The sequence below is a fragment of the Scleropages formosus genome, chromosome 21 (assembly GCF_900964775.1).
Source record: "Scleropages formosus chromosome 21, fSclFor1.1, whole genome shotgun sequence".
NCBI lineage: Eukaryota > Metazoa > Chordata > Actinopteri > Osteoglossiformes > Osteoglossidae > Scleropages > Scleropages formosus.
Window position 1 is genome coordinate 13,261,920 of NC_041826.1, and position 22,462 is coordinate 13,284,381.

The window sequence follows — 22,462 nt, forward strand, 5'->3', positions numbered from 1 at the left end:
ATTCCTTCCAGTTACACAACTGTGCAACTAGTTGTTATGGTGATCGCAAGCATATTGCACAGTTGTCTTGGTGACAACCCAGTTCTGTGCCATCGGTAGCTTTGTATTGGTTACAAGGGAAGGGAAGATAATTCAGCATTGCCGGTCAGCCCCCCCGTGTGACCTGTAGATCGAATTAATGCTCTTTAAAAAAATAACTGGGAATTTACTTTTTAATTAAGCCGTGTAAGCTGCAGTGTTGGGATAAGCGAAAAGTTGGTCCACATGTGTACAGAATACTCAAGCAAAACTGAAATCATTCACCTGCAGGTGCAAGAATCAGCCATGCAGCTCCAAGTCATCTCTTCACTTGCTTTTAAGAGTGTGTTTAGGCAAGTTTTCACAGTGTCATAACCTATGCAAATGGGTTATTTTCTTTAAAAATTGAAAACTAACACACTTCAGACAGTCATGTCATGATTTTAACTTGGGGGGGGAGGACCCAGCTGTCTGAAGGCTAACCAAGCCCTCGGACGAAAGGAAAAATGACAAATAAAAGTCCAGCTGGTTGTAAAAAGAAAAATTACGTCTGTGATCCAAAGTCATAAAAAATCTTTTTTTTTTTTTTTAAGCGGAACTGAGTGACTGCAAGTGTTGTGTGCATAAAGGAAGCCTGGGATGCGCTGTCAGCAGCCCCTTGGAAGCATTTGTCTCTGCGCTCCGCTCCGTTCCTATAGATGAAAGCCGCGCTCATCAGCCAGGATGTCCTCTGCCAACACGGCTCTAACAATAGCGCGCGCCATCCTGTTATAGCAGCCGCTGGGTGACAAGTCGGTGTAATTGAATCATCAGTCGAAATAGGAAAAGCTACCTTTTTTTATCCTCCTGGGTGGTAGCTGCAGCGTTTTAGATATTCTATGACTTTGTTGTTGTTGTTGTGGGGGTGGGGGGTGCAGTGGGTTGGCCCGGGTCCTGCTCTCCGGTGTGTCTGGGGTTCGAGTCCTGCTTGGGGTGCCTTGCAACAGACTGGCATCCCATCCTGGGTGTGTCCCCTCCCCCTCCAGCCTTATGCCCTGAGTTGCTGGGTTAGGCTCCGGTTCCCTGCGACCCCGTATGGGACAAGCGGTTCAGAAAACGTGTGTGTGTGTGTGTGTGTGTGTGTGTGTGTGTGTGTTTAACTAATATTAAAAAGAAAAACAGCCCAGTAATATCAAAATAAAGTATATCTGATAAGGACCTAAAGTTGATGGGGTGAGTGATGAATGTGACTGTCAATGTGCAAGTAATAAGTTTTTCTAATTCTCCTAAAAGTCTCACGCACGCATTGAACAGCTGAAGCCGCTTGTCCCAAGTGAGGTTGCGGCGAGACCAAGCCTAACCCAGCAACACAGAGCGCAAGGCTGGAGGGTGAGGGGACACACCCAGGACAGGACGCCTGTCTGTCGCAAGGCACCCCAAGCGGGACTCGAACCCCAGACCCACCAGAAAGCAGGATGAGGTCCAACCCACTGCGCCCCCGCACCCCCCGTTCTAGTGTCACTGTCAACATTAATGATGAGGATGTTTGCCACTGGTGTTGGAACCAACATAGTGGTTAGTTCTGCCACCTTGTACATGAATTACCCAGATTTCAATCCCATCTCCTACTGTAGTACCGTAGAGCAAAATAGTTACCCTAAAGCGGCACAGTAAAAATTGCACAGTGGGTAAATAATTACTGACATTGCGTGTTGCTTTAGAGAAAAGCATCAGCCACATAAATTCATCTGAGTAACTTCTAATGTGTTGTATTACACCAAGTTTTAGGGCTGTGCAGTCTGATACATGCTGGAGTCATGGCTGAGTGTGTGGAGCTTGTGTGTTTTCCCTTTGTTTGTGAGTTAAATACAGTATAATTTTATATTCGGCACTGTACGTCACCTTGGATAAGTGTCATCTGAAAATGTAATCGCTGTATATCATTTCTAAGAAAAGCGTCATGAATGTAAATGTAAAGTTGAGGACTCTGTGGGGACGCATGTTGCATCTGGCTTTCTGCTCACTCTTTCTGTTGGACCCTCAGCTGGAGCTGGAGAAGCAGCAGCTGCAGAGTCTGGAGACCGAGCACAGGAAGCTGTCGGCACAGCTGAAGGATGAGCGTCAGAAGAACAAGCACGTGGTCATGCTGCTGGTGCACGAGTGTAAGCAGCTGGCGGCCCGCGTAGTCGAGGAGGGCCAGCGCTGCGAAGACCTCTCCAGCCGGCTAGAGGACGAGACCAGGACCTCGGCCCGCTTGCAGGAGGACCTGGCAGCTGAGCGCCAGAAAGGCCAGCAGATGGAAGCGAAGATGGAGAAGCAGCTCTCGGAGCTGGACACGGAGCGAGAGCAGCTGCGGGCCCGGCTGGGCCGAGAGGAGGCGCGCTCCGTCAGCCTGAGGGCTGAGACCGAGGGCCTGCGGAAGCAAGTGGAAGAGCTGCAAACCTGCAGAGAGGCAGGCGCCGTCGCTCCATCCCCAAGCGTGGTGTCTGTCGCGGTGGGGATGGACGCGGCGAGCTGCCGGTCCGCGTGCTGCCAGACGGACCCGGTCCCGGCGGAGCCGAAGGCGGCCGGCCTTACCGTACCGGTCAAACCCACGGCTTCGGGCTACACCGGCATGAGTCTGCCCAAGACTCAGAGCGCCCCGCGGGGGCTTGTGCACAGCCAGTCCGGAGGTCTTCCGCACACTGAGAACGGGCCGTGCTTAGGTGACCACGTCCAGCCCGCTTTCGGGTTGCACTCTCCTGGTGCCGGTGCTGGGCTGCCTGCTGGCATGAGCACCCGTGTCCAGGCAGCCCGCCACAAGTTCCAGGCGTCCCCTTCGGAGCAGGACCAAAACGGAACGGCGGCCCCGGGCCCCCCGTCCAGGGACGCGTCCCCGACTAACCGGGACAACTTTGCCGCCAAGCAGCAGGCTCGGAACACGGTCACGCAGGTTCTGTCCCGCTTCACGAGCCCGCCGGCCGCCGGCGCTCCGAGGCCCGGCCTGCCCCATTCCGCCTCGGAGGGGGGGCCCTTCCCGGGGCGGCTCGGCCACCCCCAGATCGGCCTCAAGTCTGCCGCGGCGGGCAGAATCGACCGGGGGACCCCGCCGCCCATCCCCCCTAAAAAGCCAGGCCTCTCGCAGACCCCTTCCCCCCCTCACCCTCCTGTCAAAGTGGTGAGCGACACCAGCAGGTCCCCTGGTGCTGCACCAGGGGTGCCGTCCAAGCCCGCCGCACCTCACCTCCCCCCCAAGCCTGCCGTCGACCTGGCGGGCTCCGGGGGCAGCTGCCCCGTCCCAGCCGTAGCCGCATCTCAGGTGGGTGCCTGCCCCCCCGAGCCTGGGGGGCCGCACCAGGCCGCATGCGCAGAGTGTCCCATCGCCGCTCCCACCGCAGCCGCTGCCGCCCATAGCTCTTCCATAAGTCCTGTTTGTGCCTCGTCCCGTAGACCCTGTGACCCAGACAGCCCCCTGGCAACAGCCTCAGGTAACGGGGGCGACGCTCCTCCAGATCGACAGCCGGCTCGGTCAGCGTGACGCGTGGAAACCACAGAATGTGGTAGAACATTTTGGCTTTTAAAATGTGAAGCATTTCTTTTTTTGTTATAGACCAACACGGTTTTTAAACTTTCTCCCGCTGTGCAAGCTTTCTCTTTCTTTTCCCTCAGGACCCTTTAACCCGCCGCCTTCTATATCGCTGTACCGTCCTGCTGTATAAGCAGTGAATACACATGTAATATGTCACGGAGATCTCTTTGTGCTGGTCCGGTCAGGTTTTTATAAATAACCACCTCTGTGCTCTGAAGCTGATGCCAGACGCTGCTGTTTTCCCGTGTCCCTCATTATGGCATGCTATGGCCGCCTTCTGGAACATTCTCTGCTCACTAACACCCCACTGTGGTACCCTCTGTGCTCTGTGCTTTCTCCAACATCCTGTACATGTGAGAAGAAATTCTCCAAACAGTAACGTTAAAATGGAATAAATAGGGGTAAGTGAAGGATAAAGGATACGTTAAAATCCATTTATGGGTAGTTTGTGGATGAATTAAATTCAGTGCAACTTAAAACGGGATAATTTTTTTTTTTTTTTTTTTTATTAGTTTAACCTCAATTCTAGGATGCTGTATTTTTAGTGTGTTGTGTTTGATTGGGCAACTAATTCAGCTTATTTACTTGTCTCAGTCTCTGCAGTCATATTCAGATTGTTAGAAACTCAACTCTTGAGCATGGGGGTTTAGCGACTTAGCAGCGCGTGAAAGTATCCCCTGCCTCCCGTGGCCGTGCCGCGTGCGGTGTCGCCGATCCGCTGTCGGATCCTCCGCCCCCATCTCGGCTCGTCGCGCTGTAACGCAGCTAAGAAAATTCCGGACGCGATGCCAGGAATCGCGAGCTCCGAGCGCTGGCGCGAAGCCTCCTGTATCTGTTGTGACGGAGCTTCCCGGCTCGCGGGCTCCCTCCCCCGGCGCTGCCCCGTCCCGCATGCGCAGAACGGATGAGCTCGTCCCGCGGCTCGGCTCGCCGTCGGCCTTCCGGAGTTTTCCACGGAAGCGCCGGCGAACGCCGGCCGTTCGCGTAATCCAGCGGCCGGCAGCGAGCGCCGCGACGACCGCGGCAACCCGCGTCCTCAACAAATGCTGAGAATGGCTCTCTCTCCCTCTCTGTTTCAGTGTCTCGGTCAGGGGGTCACCCTGAAGGTCACCGTCCAGGCCGCTCTTTCTGCAGTAACATCCCCACATTCACCCTTCTCTCCTTTCAGACCGGCTAACACGGCGACTCACCCCCCCGCACCTTTACTAAATGCGTCTTCCTGTTTTTCCGACCACGCCTCACCCAAGGTACTTGCGTGCCGGGATGCTTGACTCGCACGTTGACCTCGGAGAAGCATTCATTTACCCGCGGTGGACTTTACTAATAGCTTAGTAGCTGTAGTCTCTCGCTGGAGTTGGAAATCTGAGATAGGCCGTTCTTCTACTGACAAAATCCATTCGTGAGATGATGAGTGTTGGTCCTTCATTGTGTCTGTGTGCCTGTGCTGCTGGTTGTGCTTGTTTGTAGTGTATCTGAAGGACCGATCGACTGATCGATCCACTTGTGTTCCACGCCCTTCCACGCACATTCTGCACTGTCCAGCCAATGCACGGCGGGTTCAGCCTCTCGCTCCGCAGGCCCGGCGCTCATGTTCCGGCGCCTCCCTTCCTCTTCGATTAGTGCACGTACGGCGCAGGGGGATCGCTCTTCTTCGGGAGCCGGTCCCGAGGCCGCAGGGTGCGTGAGTTCGGTCGGACGGACCGCGCCCACGGCATCCTCGGTCCACGGCGACGCCTTTATTACGGTGTGTTCTTGCCCTCCGGATGTGTGATGTGCCCCATGGAGAGACTCTCGCTGTGCATTGATGGTGGGGACCTGGCTGGACAAGTGCAGTGGTGTAAGGGTGTGCGAGGCATGTTGGGTAAACGCTGTCCCTCCAACCCACCCCGTAGGCTGGCGTCCCTCCGTAGTCCCCCCACTAACCCGAGGTGGCCCCGTCCCCCTGGCTCACGGGCGCACCCTCCTCCTACAAGCTGCTGCCCAGGGAAACATCACTTTACTGTCAACGCTGCTGAACCAAGACCCACCAGACGCCAGCCCCCTAGACGAGGATGGCAAATCCGCCTTGTACTCTGCTGCTCAGAACGGACACTCAGGTACGCTAGCACCGTGGACTGCGGTCGTACGATGCGGTCAGCCGGGAGCTTTTCGACGCGGATGGTTTTTGCCTCCAACGGTGTCGCTTAACACGGGAAGCACACGTGAAAATCCATCTCGGTTTTGAACGGACGTTAACGTACCGCTGTCGGTATATGCAGGCGTCCCTCGATTTATGAACCCCCTTTATGCAAAATTTCGATACAGCGGCTCTTGGCTTTTGGTACCCAGCTTTTGAGAATTAATATAACCGATTTTATCCAAAGCGTGTCGAACGATTGAAAGCGATCGGTGAAGCGCAAGTGCAGCGATGTACTCCGGTCGAACCACCCGCATCCAGGTCTCTCCCTCTGTTGGTGTGTTAGGAGTGTAAGAATGTTGCCTTAAGACAGCGGGGCATTAAGGGAAGTGTATGAAACTCCACAGGAGTGCCCGATGCCCATGTTGTTATTTAATTGAACGATTGCACAGACAGCAGAGCAATTAGCAGGGAAAGTGAGATCTTTCTGGTATGGATGTGTGTTTTAGCAGCAGTGCACAGTTTTTTGGAAAGTTGCTCGCATTAAACCCAGTGCTTTCGTCGGATACCTGCTTGGATACCTTATTGCTCATCCTGAGAAGTGATACATTGAAAAGGAAGGTAGGAATTGCCCCGGAGCAGCAACTCCAGAAAACTGTCCTGGGTGTTCTCGGCACGGTCTTGAAGCAGGACGGTAAAGGACGAGTATAATGCGCTTTCATATTGTTTTCCGAGATGTAAGAAGATGCCGGATTCTGCGTTTTCCCCCGTTTCTCCGTGGTCAGTGGGGTCAGCCGGTAACCTAGTGATTAGCGCTACTGCCTTTGGATCTAGAGGTCGCCAATTTGATCCCCACCTCTGGCTGTAGTACCCTTGATCAAGGTACTTGCAGTAAAATTACCCTTCTGTATAAATGGGTAAATAATTGTAACCTTAACATTGTAAGTCACTTTGGAGAAAAGCGTCAGGTAACTGAACAGGAAGCATCTGCTAAATACACAAATTCAAATGTGTGCTGAAATCATGGGTTGTTTGTTGTATAGGTGTTTTATAGTGATGTTTGGGGTCTTTGGATGGGCTGGGAAGGCATTATTATTTTTCCCGTTTAAAATAATGGGAAACGGGCTTTGGGTATTCAACATTCAAAGTTTCGATGTTTGCGCTGTTCTCAGGAACGGATTAATTTCATAAATCAAGGAATGCCCATATCGCTTAGATATGCTCATACTGTCCTGTTTGCACTGATTGTGTATAGTTATTTATTTATGGCACTTTGCTCAAAATTACATTTATTTATTTAGCAGACGCTTTTCTCCAAAGCGACTTCCAGTGAACTCTATGTAGTGTTATCGGCCCACACACCTCATTCGCCAAGGTGACTTACACTGCTAGATACGCTACTTACACTGGATCACTCATCCATACATCAGTGGAACACACACACTCTGTCACTCATACACAAGGGAACCTGAACAGCATGTCTTTGGACTGTGGGAGGAAACCAGAGCACCTGGAGGAAACCCACGTAGACACGGGGAAAACATGCAAACTCCACACAGACTGAGCAGGGATCGAACCCACGTCCTCTCGCACCAGCAGCGGTACCTGCTGTGCCAACATGCCGCCCGAAATTTGCTGACGTGGTACACTACCGCTTGTAATGTTGTTTCGTATGTTTTGATGTCGTCCTGTATGGCCGAGCGTGTCTGATGGAGCGCCCGCCACATCGGATTTTTTGTAAGCGCAGGCGTACTTGGCCATTAAAGTTATTATATCTTATTCGTGTGAGTGTTTTGAGTCAGTTGAGCCTGCTAATGAGACAATGAGAGGGTGCCTCCAGACACAGCGGTGCGGTCTGGTGTTGGTGGTTTAGCCTGGGCCAGATTTTTTCCCCCCCGTTTCTGCAAGAGTCTTTTATACGCGGACTTCGAAACGCTGCACACGCAGACTGCGGCCTCGGTCCAGCTGCTGGACTGGTTCACGTCACACTTATTCCTGTAAGGCTGTTATTTCCAGTAAGATTATCCACTCTGTTACAAGTTAGTCAGTGTGGTGCTGCACTCGCATCTGGAAGGTGAGTCATTTTGGCTGTTGCGGTTTTAATTCTCGACCTGGTGTCTAGTAACCACGTCTGTGTTCACTGGCACACATTGGTAACTGGTGGTGGGATTTGACCCAAATGATACAGTCATTTTGTACTGAGTCTCTAACCTGCTTCTCAGGGGTCAGTCTTTTTTTTTTTTTACATAAAAGAACCAAAAGAACCTTCATGGTTTGACTGTGTTTATTGTCCTATTTCACTACTGCTCGAGACATCGACAGGCCGCATGCTGCGAAACGATTTGCCTGCGTTTCCTCCCATGAGCATGTAGCGTATGGTACGCAAGTTGGGGCGAAGGAGTCGCTGTCGCACGAGTGTGCGCGCGCGTGTGTCTGTTCATAATCGTCCTCTCTGTCCCTTCATACAGACTGCGTCAAGCTGCTGCTTGCCTCTGGGGCACCTCCGGATGTCCCGGACAAAAATGGATTTACCCCTTTGCACATTGCCGCTGCTCACGGCCACGCCAGGTGGGATGCGTCATTGCCCGGGGTGACGGCACTAAATTTAGCATGTTCTCTCAGTGAGCACGGGCTGATGGGAGGGGATGGGGTCGGGTCGTGGAGACGCCACACAGCTGCCTCCACCCGTTTCAGGAAATGCGACACCTGTCCGACACCCTCTGTTCTTGTTCAGCTCCAGTCCGGCTGGCACAGGTAACTATAGCAACACCGGGACTACCCGTCATTGCGGGTTCCGTCCCCCATCTCCGGTGTGTTTCGAGAGAAGGGATCAAGCCTTAGTGTGGCGGGGTTTCCGAGTGAGGTTTCGGTGCTCTGCAAACCTACGTCACGTCCCTGCTTGGGTCTTGCTCAGCGCGCGTACGGACCTGTATGGACCGCATTACACGCAGCGGTTCTTTTCTTAACAGCAGTATTGAATTATCTCAGCAGGAATCGGGGTAATTAGGGCTCTTCTTTTGTAATCTGAAAGTCAGCAGTAATCCCCCTACTAACAATTATTATTATGTTGCCATGACGATATTTACAGTCTTTGTAAAGCCATACATATTACTGGAGAAGAGAATATGCCAGTTTGTCACGCTAAAGTGCCTCCTTGCTTTTCTATCCAGGGTATAAGAAAGTTAATTATATATTAATATTTTGCATGGTCTTTTTATGCTTTGCTGCTTCTCCGTGTCATCCTCTCCTGATGTTCTCCTGATGTCTTACATGATGTTCTTCTCAGTCACGGTGTGTGTGTGTGTGCGTGCCTGCTCGCAGGTGCGTGGAGGAGCTCGCCCCCCATGCTGATGTGAACCGGGCAGCTGCCGGGGGCCAGACGGCCCTGTTCCTGGCCAGCGAGAGCGGGAGTCCCGAGTGCGTGAGGGCGCTGCTCGAGGCCGGAGCGGACCGCACGCTCGTCACCGCAGTAGGCTTCCTCTCGGCCACCTCATCACACGCACCCAATCCCGCTCGAAACGTATCGTCCGCATCCTTTAAACCAGCCATGTTACATTGCCATAGCAACAGTCCCAGCTCATGGGCAGCACAACAAGTGACCATCATTGTAATTTTTGAAATATAATTCATTCTTATTTGCTTTCTTATTTTCTCAAGGGCTTCATCAGAGTTATACCAGTTTTCACAGTTTAAAAAAAAAAAAAACTTAATGTTCTGTTGTTGTTGCCATAAAAGTGTATAATATTTTTTTTTTGTGGCATTGTATTTTAAGAATAAATCGTACTCAGCGTGCTAACAAAAAAAAGAGTCCAGTACAGTTGTTACAGTCAGACGGAAGGGCTGGGTTTTTTTTCCCCCGTGAGCATCAGAGAGATTGCACAGCCTTTGTGCTTCGGCAGGGTTATCATGCCTAGCGTGCTGATGTGAGTGCAACTGAAGACCCAGGCTGTGTCTGTGTGTGTGCGCGTGCGTGCGTGCGTGCGATTGGCAGGACAGCTGGACTGCCCTGCATGCTGCCGTCAGCTCGGGGCACCTTGGTGTCCTGGAGCTCCTCATGCAGCACCCATCCGCCGACCTGCCTGGTACCCTGCTGAACCACGCCAACCGGGATGGCTGGACAGCCGCCCATATCGCTGCATCCAAGGGCTTCAAGGTACCCGGTGCCCTCCCGCCTCACCTCCGACAGAGGCTGCTTCCATTGCCCGGTCTATGTACACGGACACCATGATGAGCATGGTCAGACATTTACACGCTAGACACTTTGGATCATACATGCAGGTGACATGGCGTCCTACGCACACATTTGCTAGACTTTGAAAGCTGTGGACTAAGTTGGATTTGTACTCCTTACTGCTGCGCTGTTTTATTTCCCGCATTGTAATACGCACTTCTTTTGCCCTGATCTTGAACGCTGTAACCCAGCGGGGCTGCGATAAGTGAACAAATAAGGCTTTGTTCTCAGATTGGCTGCGCGTCTGCGTTTTCGCAGGAGATAGACGGTTTATCTCCTCCAGATCGTCTCCTAAGGCCCTTTGAAAGTCACATGGAACCGCGGTCGTCTCGCAGAGAACGAGTACAGTTACATTTTGCTCCATATCCATCCCTGTATAAATTTCGTGTGCTTTTTCCGTGACTCTAGGACTGCCTTCAGGTGCTGTGCGCCCACAGTGAACAGGACATCGAGAAGAGAGACAAGTGCGAGCGAATCATCCACGACGTGGCCACCGACGACTGCAAGGATCTGCTGGAGAACCTCGGTTAGGGAGGATCTCTCGTGACACCGAGCGCATCCGAGTCAGGCCCGTGTTTTAAATGCAGCGGGAAGGCGTGGGGTTTCCTTTCCTGGGCTCGTGTGTCTCGTGTGCGGATGCGCATGCTTGAGTTGAGGAGCGTGTCAGCGGGGTGGCGTATTTGTCAGAGCGATCTGGAAGTCCCAGGTTTGAACCGCCACCCCGCTGTAGTACCCTCGATGAAGGTACTCGCGCCAAATCAATGCAATAACATTACCTGCCTGTATAAATGGGTAAATGACTAAGTAGCTTGTTATAGCCACCTTGGATGAAAAAATTACTAACCAAACCTCTCAGTGTCTCCTGCAAATTAAAATCTGCATTTGCCTTGCTTCCCTGTTATATCTCTAAGGTGGCTGTTCCAGCTGTTTGTCCGATCGATCGGGAGTCGCAGAGTCATATTGATTCTGTTGGAATAGAGGCCCGTGTTCATGTCCGGTATTCGGTCCGAATGGCCTTCATCAGCTGCCGAGACTCGGAAAGATGCTCGGCTCTTATGCTTATCTGACCGAACTCGCACAAGTGGCTGCAGAAATGTGTTTGTGCACCGTGTTTGGAGTTATTCATATAGCTTTTCGAGATGTGCATTCCTCAGTGCTGAGTTCTTTTCTTTTCCATATGCATGAAATGAGTAACTGCAGTAATTTATCTGTCATAAAATTGGTATCTTCTCTCAGGAAGAGAAGCCCTTTGTGTTATTCCACCGCATGTCCTTCACTAGGGCCATTTGCCAGGCTCCAGACTAGCAGCAGCACTGACCCATTTCTTTCCCTACTGGCTCTTATTCAACACTCTCCCACGCCTCTAACACGCGCTTCCCCCGTCTGCAGGCTCGTACAGGGCCGTTGTCCGCATCCACACGGGTCGCATCGAACCTCTGTGCACGGTGGACCTCCTGGAAGACGGGCTGACGGTCGGAGCCATCACCGTCCACCGACTCACCACTTGGGCCGAACTGTCCCATAGCCTCACCCAGACCCTGGACGTCCACTTCCATCTGCTGAGTGACGGCTGGGACGCAAGGGTGGGGGACTCCAGCACGGCGACCCCGCTGGGCCTCAGCGTCAGCAGTATCTCCTCGGTGTTCGTCGGTAAGAGGTGTCCTGCTGCACTGTTTGAGCTTCGCGCTGCACCGTAATCACTGCGTTCGAAGAAATGACCAGCACAGACTAATATAAAACTCAATTCCATCTCTGACGGAACATTAATCGTGAACTTTATTCTTGCTGCCGGCTGGGTCCCAGTCCCCCTCATTTGCATACCGTTGAAGTCAAGTTATGCTTGAGCACCCACAGTCTCCAACCATCCATCCATCCATCGGCAACAACCGCTTGTCCCGAGCGGGGTCGTGGCGAGCCGGAGTCTTACCCAGCAACGCAGGGCACCGGACCAAAGGGGGAGGGGGACACACCCAGGACAGGACGGCATCAGCAGTAACGAATGTATTTTAACGCACACATCTCCCATTATTTGGTCCCAGTATCCAGTTTTTCATATCTCCTGTTCCTGGTTACTAATACGACTTATGGTACTTGGTCGAGACGTTTGCCACATCTGGTTCGGGCCTTGCAATATTCGGTCCAGCACGATAAACTGAGACTGCCTTTCGAAATTGTGCCACGCGGCTGTGTCAGAGAGACTGTGAGGCGCGCTGCATTGCGGGAACCGTGTCCCTACGCTCTCAGCTACGTTCTGGTACTTTGCAGTCTCGCTTGTGCACACGCACGTTGGTGTTTTTGCGTCCCGTGTTTTACACCATTGTACTTTTTATTCTCTAGCTATTCTCAAATGTCACGTATAGCCTTGGACCTCCTCAGGCCAGTCCACGCACACTATCGTTGTCAGTTTATATAATGAAGTGATAATTAAAAAAATATTCTATATATAATGTTGTTATACGTTCTGTTTAATATGTTGCACAACTTTATGGTGATATTGGGGTGAACTGGAATGTTTCCCCATAGGAAATAGCAAATTAAGTCATTTCCTTATCTTTTTATATTTGGTCCATTTCCATTAATTCATTAGGGCTGCACAATGGGTATAAAAAGTGTATCTGTGTTTTATAACGTATTTAGTGATTTTTCAGGTTCACCCATAGTGTGTGAGTGACAGAGAGAGTGTGTTCCACTGATGTATGGATGAGTGACCCATCGTATGTACTGTATCTAGCAGTGTAAGTTACTGCGGTGAGTAAGGTGTGTGTGGGCTGATAACACTACATAGAGTTCATCGGAAGTCGCTTTGGAGAAAACTGTCTGCTAAATACTGTAAATAAATGTAATGTAGTGGTGAATAAAGCTTCCTCAACAAGAAAAGTGCAACGTGAGGAAAACAAGCTGTGACGCTTTAGAAACGCTTAGCGATTTGTCTTTGTCTTAACACTGATTGTGTCCAGATGCCTTTTTATTGAGAGTTTTTATTGGCAGGGGGTGGAGGTGCAGCAGCTGCTGACAGAAGCTTAGATCAGCCCTCTAGCAATCCCACCACCCCCCTCCCCCCCATCTCCCCACTGCTAATACCCTGCCAATGACCCTTTTCTCAGTTTGGGAAGGTATGACAGGGGAGCTCAAGGCAGCTCAAGGCAGCATGGGAGCGCTGTGATTGATGTTAAACAGACCTCCCTGCTCCGACCCTTGTCCGGTTAAGTGAGAAGTTCATCACATCCATTGAATCAGTGGTTAAGGTAGTCTAAGGGTACCTGTACCATACGTCTGCTGTAGGTGTCATCGTACTGCAGAAATGATGAGTATTATTGTTTATCACCGATGGTTCAGTCTACCGGTTTTTCATCCCTAGAGCCGTAGTAACCGACAGTGCAGTTAACATCCAAGCTCCTCTTCCCTCCCAGTCCTGAGTATGGAAACTTCAGGGCTGTCACAGAGGCCTGCGATAGCCTTTGCACTCGCCCTGTTTCAGGCCATTGCCCTGCACAGCTGATGCTGCGCCCCTCCTCACCCTCTTCTTTTTGCATGTGCAGGTGAAACGCTTTGGTTCCCAGGTCAGGAGCTGTCGCAGTCGCCCTGGGATCTGATCCGGAAGCCTCACAGTCAACAGGTCACCGTCAGACTGAAAGGTCGGTTTGCTTTCGCGCTCCCTGTTGCCCTGTCTAAGTTCATCATAGACATCAGTGACGAGTCGTGACTCGCTCGGTACTTAGTGTGTTATTCAGTCTCTTTTATTACACTGTTATTGATTGAAAAGGTAGGCACTCAGTCGCCAATATTGCAGCCCTTATTGAGGTGTTTGTATAAATAGACTGAGCAGTAAGAGTCTTTTGTTGTTGATCATTCACTACTGAACTAGAGATACTGTCTCTTGGTAACGGGCCAAGAAGCTTTCCAAAGGGGCTGTTTAGTCAAGGGCCTCTCTACCGATTCGCTGCTTCACGGCACTCATTTCCCTGCTCGTTCCTCCCCTGACAGGCTTGCAAGAGGCGTGCTTGGATGAGCTGGCGTATGTTTCTCTCATACCTCTCCCGCTTCTCCAGAACTATGTCCGACTGGTAGGCGGCTTGTTGGGATCGGGGGGTGGTTATGGTGGAGGCGGATGGCACGTATTAATGGTGTCACTGGGGAAAGAGAAAAAAAAAAAGTAATGCATTTAGGGGTGACTTTGCAACAACTTATGAAATCTGTGACGTCGCATGTATAGCCGTATAGGGTTTGTTTGAATGTTATTTTTACACGAAGTGCATTTCTGGAAAGTGGGATTTGTGTCCCCTCTGTTGGCCGCTCCTATAATGTCACCTTGAAACGATGTGGGATTTCGTGGGAAGTCTTGAACTGCGTCATAACTGAATATGTGGCATCGAATTTGCCATTTAAAAGTTCAACGTAATGCTAAAGGCACAAGCGTGACTGTCACGAAAGGAAAATACATATTGTCTGAGTATCGCAGCTTAGCACCAAACATACTGTAACCCTTTCAGCCAGAAACTAACAGTGACACCTGGCTATAGGCTGCAGTTCCTAGTTTCCCATTCTCTTATTTTTTTGTTGCTGTTGTGATTTTATCACGATATAAGCTGCCGTTCTGTGATCCTGCAGGTGGAACAGTACCGTAATGTCATTTTCCATGGGCTCGAGGGCAGCTGCCAGGACTACATAGCCAACCTGGTGTCTGTGTGCATAAAGGTAAAGGAGCCGAGAAGCTGTACGCTGAGGCTTGGCACAGATCACAGCCGGCGCACATCAGTGTCACCGCCTCATTGTCACGTGTTTGAATGAAGGAGACATGACTTGGCATATAAAGAAATCATTAAACAGGATATGAAAGGGCTGTGGTGGCGCAGTGGGTTTGACCGGGTCCTGCTTTCTGACGGGTCTGGGGTTCAAGTCCAGCTTGGGGTGCCTTGTGATGGACTGGCATCCCATCCTGGGTGTCTCCCCTCCCCCTCCAGCCTTGCGCCCTGCTTTGCCGGGTTAGGCTCCGGCTCCCTGCTACCCCATATGGGACAAGCAGTTTCAGTCTGTGTGTGTGTAAACAGGATGCTTTCCTTCACTTTGGTGTTTTGCTGCTGTTTTTGTTATAGCTGGCAGTTTAAGCGTGTTAAGTGACCTGCAAAAACGAATTAAAGGGCATTTTTCAGTGCATCATAATTTGGCATTAACGAAGAGACTGCCAGAATAATCACTGCGCACATCCTGTCCCACAGCACAGGACAGAAGCAACCGGTATCAGCTGTGATGTAGTCAAAGTGGAAGTGGATGAAAACACGACGAAAGAACAGCTCGTGGAGACGTTCATAAACTGTGGTGTGTACCGACTCCCGTTTTGTCGCAGACACCTGCGCAGTGACATTTATTTATGTAGATGATCCTCTCCAAAGCAGCATGCGCTGATTTTACAGCATCATTTTCATTGGAGCTACACAGGGTGGTGGGAGCTGAACCTGGGCACTTTGAGTAGAAGGCAGACGCTCTGGCTACTACATTTCCAGCCTTCTTAACTTTCTTAAGCTGCTCTTGAAGTGCTTTAGTGTCACAGTTTTAATGTATAATCACAGCAGATTTTTTTTTTCCTGTGATGTCGAATTTTTTTTTTGCACGTTACTGTTTTCCAGCAGTGACATTCGAGAGCAGTGTCTAACTTAAAAGCAGAAAAAGTCCATTTTCACCCTGTTCTGGGAACATTCTGCACTAGAAAATGACTTGAGCTGACTGGACCATAGGGTTTCTGGTCCCGGGAGGGGAGCCTGGCCCAGGGTCTTCTGTGGTGGTGCTGCTGGAGGGCCTCGGGCGAACATGCTCCCTGTCGGAGCTCCTAGGTGACCTGTGCGAGGGATTGGAGAACCGCGGCTCACCCTGCTCGCTCTCCCTTCTGCACGGTGAGGACTTGCCCTCAGACGCCTTCAAATACCCTTCAAATGTCCTTTGGATCGGAAAGGATGACCCTAGAATCTACATTTATTCATTTAGCAGACGCTTTTCTCCAAATCTCATAGAAAATACAACGTGTATATTTCATCAGCAGGAAGAGAAACGGATGCAGACGTGTGATTCTCAAGTGCAGTTAGTTTTTCTTTCCACCATATGAACCGATGTTCATCACACGAGCAGCTGCGTAAAACTTCATCCGAACATCCACGATTCCTGATCGCCTTCCCAGTAATTTTTTTTTTTTTTGGCGGTACATATAAACATTTGCGTTACATTATAGGAGTGGCTGTGTAAAGGTTTATCAGGGCGTGGTCTTAAAGTTACAGTGCATGAACATTTACGCCTTACGTGAACATAAGAGATCACGGGCAAGGCGACTTACGCGCTGTCCTCTTGCAGACGGCCCGTTCCACTTCGAGGAGGGGAGCTTTCTGGTCGGCACGCTCTCCAAGTGCCGTCTGCACGGGCCCGAGCTGCTGCTGCAGCAACACTTCCGCTGGGTGCAGCTACGCTGGGACGCCGAGCCGCTGAGCGGCCTGCTGGGCCGACACCTGCACAGGAAACTGGTCCACAAGGTCAGGGCCGCTGCCGGGTCAGGTACGAGAGGGCGGCTTAGTTCGCGTCGTTTGTATGTTGCTGACTCACCTGGCGTGTCGTGTCTGCGCTCGCCACATTCTAGATGAGAGGCCGGGTACCGGTGGCATCCGATACTCTCTTTGAGAGCATCACCTGGGTCTGTGCCGTGTGGCAACAGTTCAACTCCTGTCTGGCGCGCCTGGGAACCCCAGAGGCCCTCATTGGACCACAAGTGTTCCTCTCTTGTCCCGTGGTGCCAGATCAGGCCTCGGCCATCATCAAGTGAGTGTTCCTCCATTTGCCGTTTTGCTATAGATGCAATAATACACGTGCACACATATACATAAACTCTGTGCGCACACGTGTGTGTATCCTCACATGACTAGACTAATGTGGGGTCATTCTTGTGTATCATATTCTTTTTTCCTTCTATAATTTTGGAAAGATTGCGATCTTATACATAATTAAAATGTTTTCATTAACGTGTTAAGAGTTCTGAGTTGCGCCGTAGTCCCCGGAGAAACGACATTTCGTTTCAACGTATACAAGGAATCGCAATAAAAACCAGTTGACCTCGAGTTCAATGCTTGGACATCACTTTTTAAGTCCTGGTTTTTATTTCACTGATTAACCAGCCACTCAAGGGGGGGTTACTAATAATAATGATGTATGTTTGTGTGTGTAATCAGGTGGCTCTCCAGGCTGTGGAATGCAGTAGTAGTTCCCCGTGTGGAGGATGCCATCATTTCCAGGGTGACAAGCAGGTCCCCGGGCCATCGGCAGAATGCCAGGAGCCCAAAGCTGAGCCCGGGACAGCAGGCCGTGGTGAGGGCAGCCCTCAGTATCCTGGTGAACAAAGCCATTCTCCAAAGCTGCCCCCTTCCCGGGCCAGGTACGCTCGCCGGCGATAGTCCTCCGTTTGCTACTTTGTTTGGTGGCACCGGCAAATGAGCCGAGTCCCGCTGCTCATTTAACAGTCTGCAGCCACAGAGAATCAAGGAACCATTATAATTTGCTTTATGATCAGGAAAAAGTACAAGTGCAGAATGTAGGGCGGATACAGCGCTCTGACGCACCTTGAATGAACATTCGGTAAAGGGAAGGTGAGCTGCGCCTTTGCAGGTGTCAACAATAGTAGAGGTGGTAGCTAGCCAAATTTAAAATTTAAAAGACAGACAGACACAGGCAAGGCTGGGTGCGAAGCGAATGCGGTGCAACTGCGTCGGCGATGCGCGAGCGCTGACTTTGCGTGTGTGTGGCGGATATCCTCAGAAATAGACAAGCACTTGCCCGAGTTCCTCGGCGGCGGCGGCTTTCCCCTGCTGGGCCGCGGCTCTCTCAAGGGCAGCAGGGCCAAGCACGGGCGGGACGGCGCGGCCTGGAGAAAAGCCAGCACCAGCCCTCGCAAGAAGGGCGCGGTCCTCTCCGCTTGGAGCTCCGGAGGTTCCCTGCGAGAAGGTGAGAGGAGCGAGTCGCGGGTGCTGCTTCACAGTGTGGGTTGTACCGCGGGATGGTTATTTAACGAGAAGCGGTCGTTCTCATGTGACGTAATACTCTAGGTGCGTTATTACCGGTTCCTTAGGTCGCTTTAGAGGAAGTCGAGCGTGTAGAAGGAAAGCGGAAGTAGCGCAGGTGCGAAAATAAGTGAACCCCAAGTAGGTAAGAGTAGAATCGGGTGTGTAAGTCATAGTGTTTTGTTCATCTTCTAGGATTTTCTTAGTATCTAACACTTAGATTTTTATAAGTCTATTTTAAGATTTCATACAGGAATAATGACCGTCCTTATAGGGTTCGCGTACTTTTAAGCAGCGCTGTATCGATAGTCTATGCCCCCCCGCCTCTGGCCGTCTATCTGCGCAGCTCATCTGACAGCCGTGAGCGAAACAGGAGTTGACCGGTACTCAATGTTTCATTCCAGGTTCCTTGTCCTGCGCTGATGTCCACTTCTGCCCGCTCAACTGTGCCTCTCCAAAGTAAGGAGGGGATTAGGCTGATTAGCACTCGCCTGAGTCGGGTTCACGCCGCCGCGCTAATTAATAAAATGTATTATTAATTAACTTGGGATTGAAAGACCAGTAAGACGAGGCACTGATCCGATGCGGGTCCGTACCTCGTCAGCTGCTGTGGGTCGGCAGATACGTCGGCAGATACGTCGGCGTGTCCTCGTGCTTCCGGGCGCGCGTAAATGTGTATCTGTCCCGACAGTTGCGCGGGTGGCGACTCGCCGCTCCGCGCTCTGGGCTACGGTGACGAGGGAGACCTGATGCGGGAGCTGCAGACCATGTGCTCCAGCAGGTCCGAGCCGGACATCAGCAAGGTGCCTGAGCTCCCGCCCTCCGATGGACCGTTCGCTCTGGCACAGGCTGTAGACTTACACAGTAACACTGGGGGGCTGAAGTCAGTGTTTATATGTATAATATATAATATATACACCATACACCATATGTATAATATATAATAATAAAAAAAAAATTACTAGTAAGGAATCGTCGATAAGGACGATGTTTCATGCAGCTACTCGTGTGATGAACATGTATTCATGTGGTGGAAAGAAACTAACTGCGCTTAAGAATCGCACATCTGCATCCAAGTGTCTCTTTCTGCTGACGTAAAGCGCCACACGTCGTTTTGGAGAAAAGTGTCAGCTGAATGAATGTAAATGTAAGTGTAGTTTTGACCTTGTCGTCTGCTCACGTTTCATAGGTTGCCTTCCGAACGTGTTTCTTCCTGCATGTGTTTTATTTAATAAATAAATTAATTAAAAGAAAACGAGCGTGACGATGATGTTCCGAACGTTTCAGATTGCGAGCGCCAAGGAAGACCTTGTTGGATTCCCTGGCCGTCCCGGAAGACACGTGCCTTTGAAAGCGGACGGTGAAGAAACCGTCCAGCCGCGGACCGAAACGGTGGGTCTCACGCACACACACACGCCGCGTTGCTGTGTTTCACATATCCTTCCGGCAGTAATGAGGGATTATCCCTTTCTGGCATCTCTTATTCTTCCGTATGAGCTAAATTAATTTGCACGTGTGCTGCCTTGAGTTAAGGAGGAGCGAAGTGACTGGGCAGCAGGTGGTCTAGAGGTTAGAGCTGTTGGCTTGTAATCATGAGGTCCTGTGTTTTTGATTACATTTTGATTTACCCTGAAATGATACCTCTGTAATTACCCCCCTGCATAAATGGTGAGTGCTTATTATAAAATGTTATATAAGGGCAGCACTCACAGTGGTAACTATATAAGTTTAATGTGTATACAGAAGGGGGCACGGTGGCGCAGTGGGTTGGACCACAGTCCTGCTCTCCGGTGGGTCTGGGGTTCGAGTCCCGCTTGGGGTGCCTTGCGACGGACTGGCGTCCCGTCCTGGGTGTGTCCCCTCCGGCCTTACGCCCTGTGTTGCCGGGTAGGCTCCGGTTCCCCCGTGACCCCGTATGGGACAAGCGGTTCTGAAAATGTGTGTGTGTGTGTGTGTGTGTGTGTGTGTGTGTGTGTGTGTGTATTATATACATACACACACCAAGGCAACTGAGTACTAATTGACTGTACTCAAGAATCACGTGTCTGCATCCAGATATCTCCTTCTGCTGGTGTGATACACTGTTGTATTGTTCTCAGAGATGTTGGTCGCTTTAGAGAAAAACATCTGCTAAAGGAATAAATGTAAGCGTTGTCACCATATCCTCCTGCTGCAGTGCTGCAGGACAACTTAGAAGGTATGACCATTTACCAACTTTGAAATTGTTGGCATGCAGTTAGGGCTGTGCACAGGCCTATGGGACTGCAAAAAAAAGTTCCATTTTTGGTAAAGCATCCTTTTCTGACAGCGGGGAGAAATGGCATTTTGGATTAATCGGCTGCGTAGGGTAGTGGCCTAACCCCCTTCACCCTACTTCATCATCCCCTGGACACCTCAGTGGATGCGGCGTATATGCCTCGACATCAAATGGATTGTCTCTAGCAGCCAGTAGCTCCAATTGTTGCAGGTCAGGCAGTCGTCACGGATGCGTGAACAGCGAATAACGACAGCTCTGGTGTGTCTTGCGTTGCACGGATCCAGCAGCGGGGTTCGAGCGGCCGAGCGACCAGACCCACGGGCGGCGACAGACGAGCGGTGCGGCCCAAATCCCAGCTTCCCGTCCCCAGCAGCATGAGCCAGCAGCGGCCCCCCGGCGCCCCACGGGCCAGCAGCAGCAGCAGCAGCAGCAATAGCAGCAGATCTACAACCAGAACTAGAACCAGCAGCAGAACAAGGCAGGTTCCACCCAGCAACAGCAGCAATCTCCAGTCACGTGAGGATGTCTGGATCCTGCACAGAGACTCTCGTGAAAACAACAACAACAGCAGCAGCAGCCACAACTAGAGGCTTCCCCAGACTTGCGCTCCATTCAGCGAAGCAGCAGCAGCAGGAGCAGCAGCAGCAAACAGGGCTTTGTATTTCTACTTGTTTATAGTTGTTATATGGTATGAAAAAGTGTTTATTTGGGGACCACATTTTTATTATGTACATGTCAGATTTTACATAGCACAAAAAGGGGGGAATCGACAAAGGGCGGCTTCATAGATTTTTGCCCCTTTTTTGCTCAACTAGTCTTTCGAGCGTTGGTTGTAACAGCAGACAATTTTTTTGTTGCTATTGACAATTTTTAAATTCGTGTGATTTGTTCGAAAATTGTAAGGTTGTATAAGTACTGTTAAAATGTAATCAGGGTTTTACCAAATATTTGTAAATGATACGAACGTGCGGTATAATATAAGCTATACAGGTTAGCATCAGTGGTATTACTTGTATAGATTACAAAAAGTATTTCGTAAAAAATGTTGTATATTATTTTGTTTAAAAAAAACACGACGATGACTTTTCACTTGTTTCAAAGTGAATGCAGTGTGGCAATAAGTAACAGCTGGGAGCACTGCAGTTTCTTCAGCTGTAAGCCATAGTACTTAAATGAGCAGTTTACCTGAAATATGGCTCAATACTTCATGATCCCAAATCGAGTTCCATCTAAAAGCGAAGCACATTTCTTCATGCATCGCATTTCAGTCAAATGTGTATGTGCAGGAGGTTTTTTTTTTTTTTTCTTTTCACTTTATAGCCTCTATAGTGTTGAAATACTGTCAGAGATTTGAACTGATGTCTCGTTTTCTTCAAGAACAACAATTAAAGGCATAGTTATTTCACAGCTGTGTTTATGTGATTTTTCTTGGCAGTGGTACGGCTGAAGGTCCTGGACAGAACCTATAAGCGGACCACCACATCAGCATCCCTTAGCTGTGTACAATGTTCGTGAGCTTCTAGCCGCTGTCAACTTGCTGTATTGTTTACCCAATCGAGATGTTAATAATAGTGGCATCTTTGTTTACAGGTTAGGCTCTGTTAAAGTCTCAGATGAAGCTGTAAAAATAGGGAATATAGGCTTTTTAACACTTGTATTAATTCTGAACTGCATTAAAATTAAAACAAAACTTAAGATGACAAAAATATGTTCTCCTCTATCTCCTCTTTAACGCTGATTGTTGCCCCATAAAAATGTAAAGTGTTTTTGATCATCTGGTGGATGTGGTTTGCATCTTCTTCTCAAGATCGCAAACGACATATACGAGCTCTTGATGCTGCGGGAGGGAGTTGAACGAGGGCGAGTCTGACACTCTTACACTGTTTTACAGCAAATTGAGTGGAGTACACAAATGTGGGTCACTTTCGCTCTGTAGCAGAAATTTTACAAAACAGGTTCCCCGTGACCCCGTATGGGACAAGCGGTTCTGAAAGTGTGTGTGTGTGTGAGTTAAGTGAGGGATATGCAATTAAAAGAATAATCTAATGGGACAGCTGGTAACATAGTGGTTAGAGCTGCTACCTTTGGCCCAAAGGTCACATGGCTGTAGTACCCCTGAGCAAGGTACTTACCCTCAGTTGCTCCAGTAAAATTACCCCTCTGCATAAATGGGTAAATAAGTGTAGGTAGACTAACATCGTAAGTGACTTTGGAGAAAAGCATCAGCTAAATAAATAACTAATGTACATCTGGAAAGTATTTG

The 22,462-nt window shown here is 50.2% G+C and overlaps 1 protein-coding gene across 7 annotated transcripts in view; it reads left to right on the forward strand.

The window, feature by feature from the left end:
• Positions 1-21,503, forward strand: part of LOC108918687 (cortactin-binding protein 2-like) — a 46,819-nt gene extending 25,316 nt beyond the window's left edge. Inside the window, exons 4-23 of one of the 7 annotated variants that reach the window (XM_029247197.1) lie at positions 2,042-3,464; positions 5,458-5,661; positions 8,150-8,249; positions 9,003-9,150; positions 9,673-9,834; positions 10,321-10,438; positions 11,302-11,562; positions 13,452-13,547; positions 13,897-13,976; positions 14,521-14,607; positions 15,129-15,228; positions 15,645-15,800; positions 16,252-16,427; positions 16,532-16,710; positions 17,118-17,320; positions 17,701-17,886; positions 18,347-18,401; positions 18,634-18,745; positions 19,230-19,334; positions 20,484-21,503. In XM_029247197.1, the coding sequence (XP_029103030.1) occupies positions 2,042-3,464; positions 5,458-5,661; positions 8,150-8,249; positions 9,003-9,150; positions 9,673-9,834; positions 10,321-10,438; positions 11,302-11,562; positions 13,452-13,547; positions 13,897-13,976; positions 14,521-14,607; positions 15,129-15,228; positions 15,645-15,800; positions 16,252-16,427; positions 16,532-16,710; positions 17,118-17,320; positions 17,701-17,886; positions 18,347-18,401; positions 18,634-18,745; positions 19,230-19,334; positions 20,484-20,786 (4,254 nt within the window). In that variant the 3' untranslated portion in view covers positions 20,787-21,503. The remainder of the gene's footprint in view (positions 1-2,041; positions 3,465-5,457; positions 5,662-8,149; positions 8,250-9,002; positions 9,151-9,672; positions 9,835-10,320; positions 10,439-11,301; positions 11,563-13,451; positions 13,548-13,896; positions 13,977-14,520; positions 14,608-15,128; positions 15,229-15,644; positions 15,801-16,251; positions 16,428-16,531; positions 16,711-17,117; positions 17,321-17,700; positions 17,887-18,346; positions 18,402-18,633; positions 18,746-19,229; positions 19,335-20,483) is intronic. The other 6 variants (XM_029247198.1, XM_029247200.1, XM_029247199.1 and 3 more) reach the window with 6 other exon arrangements.
• Positions 21,504-22,462: the final 959 nt, after the last annotated feature.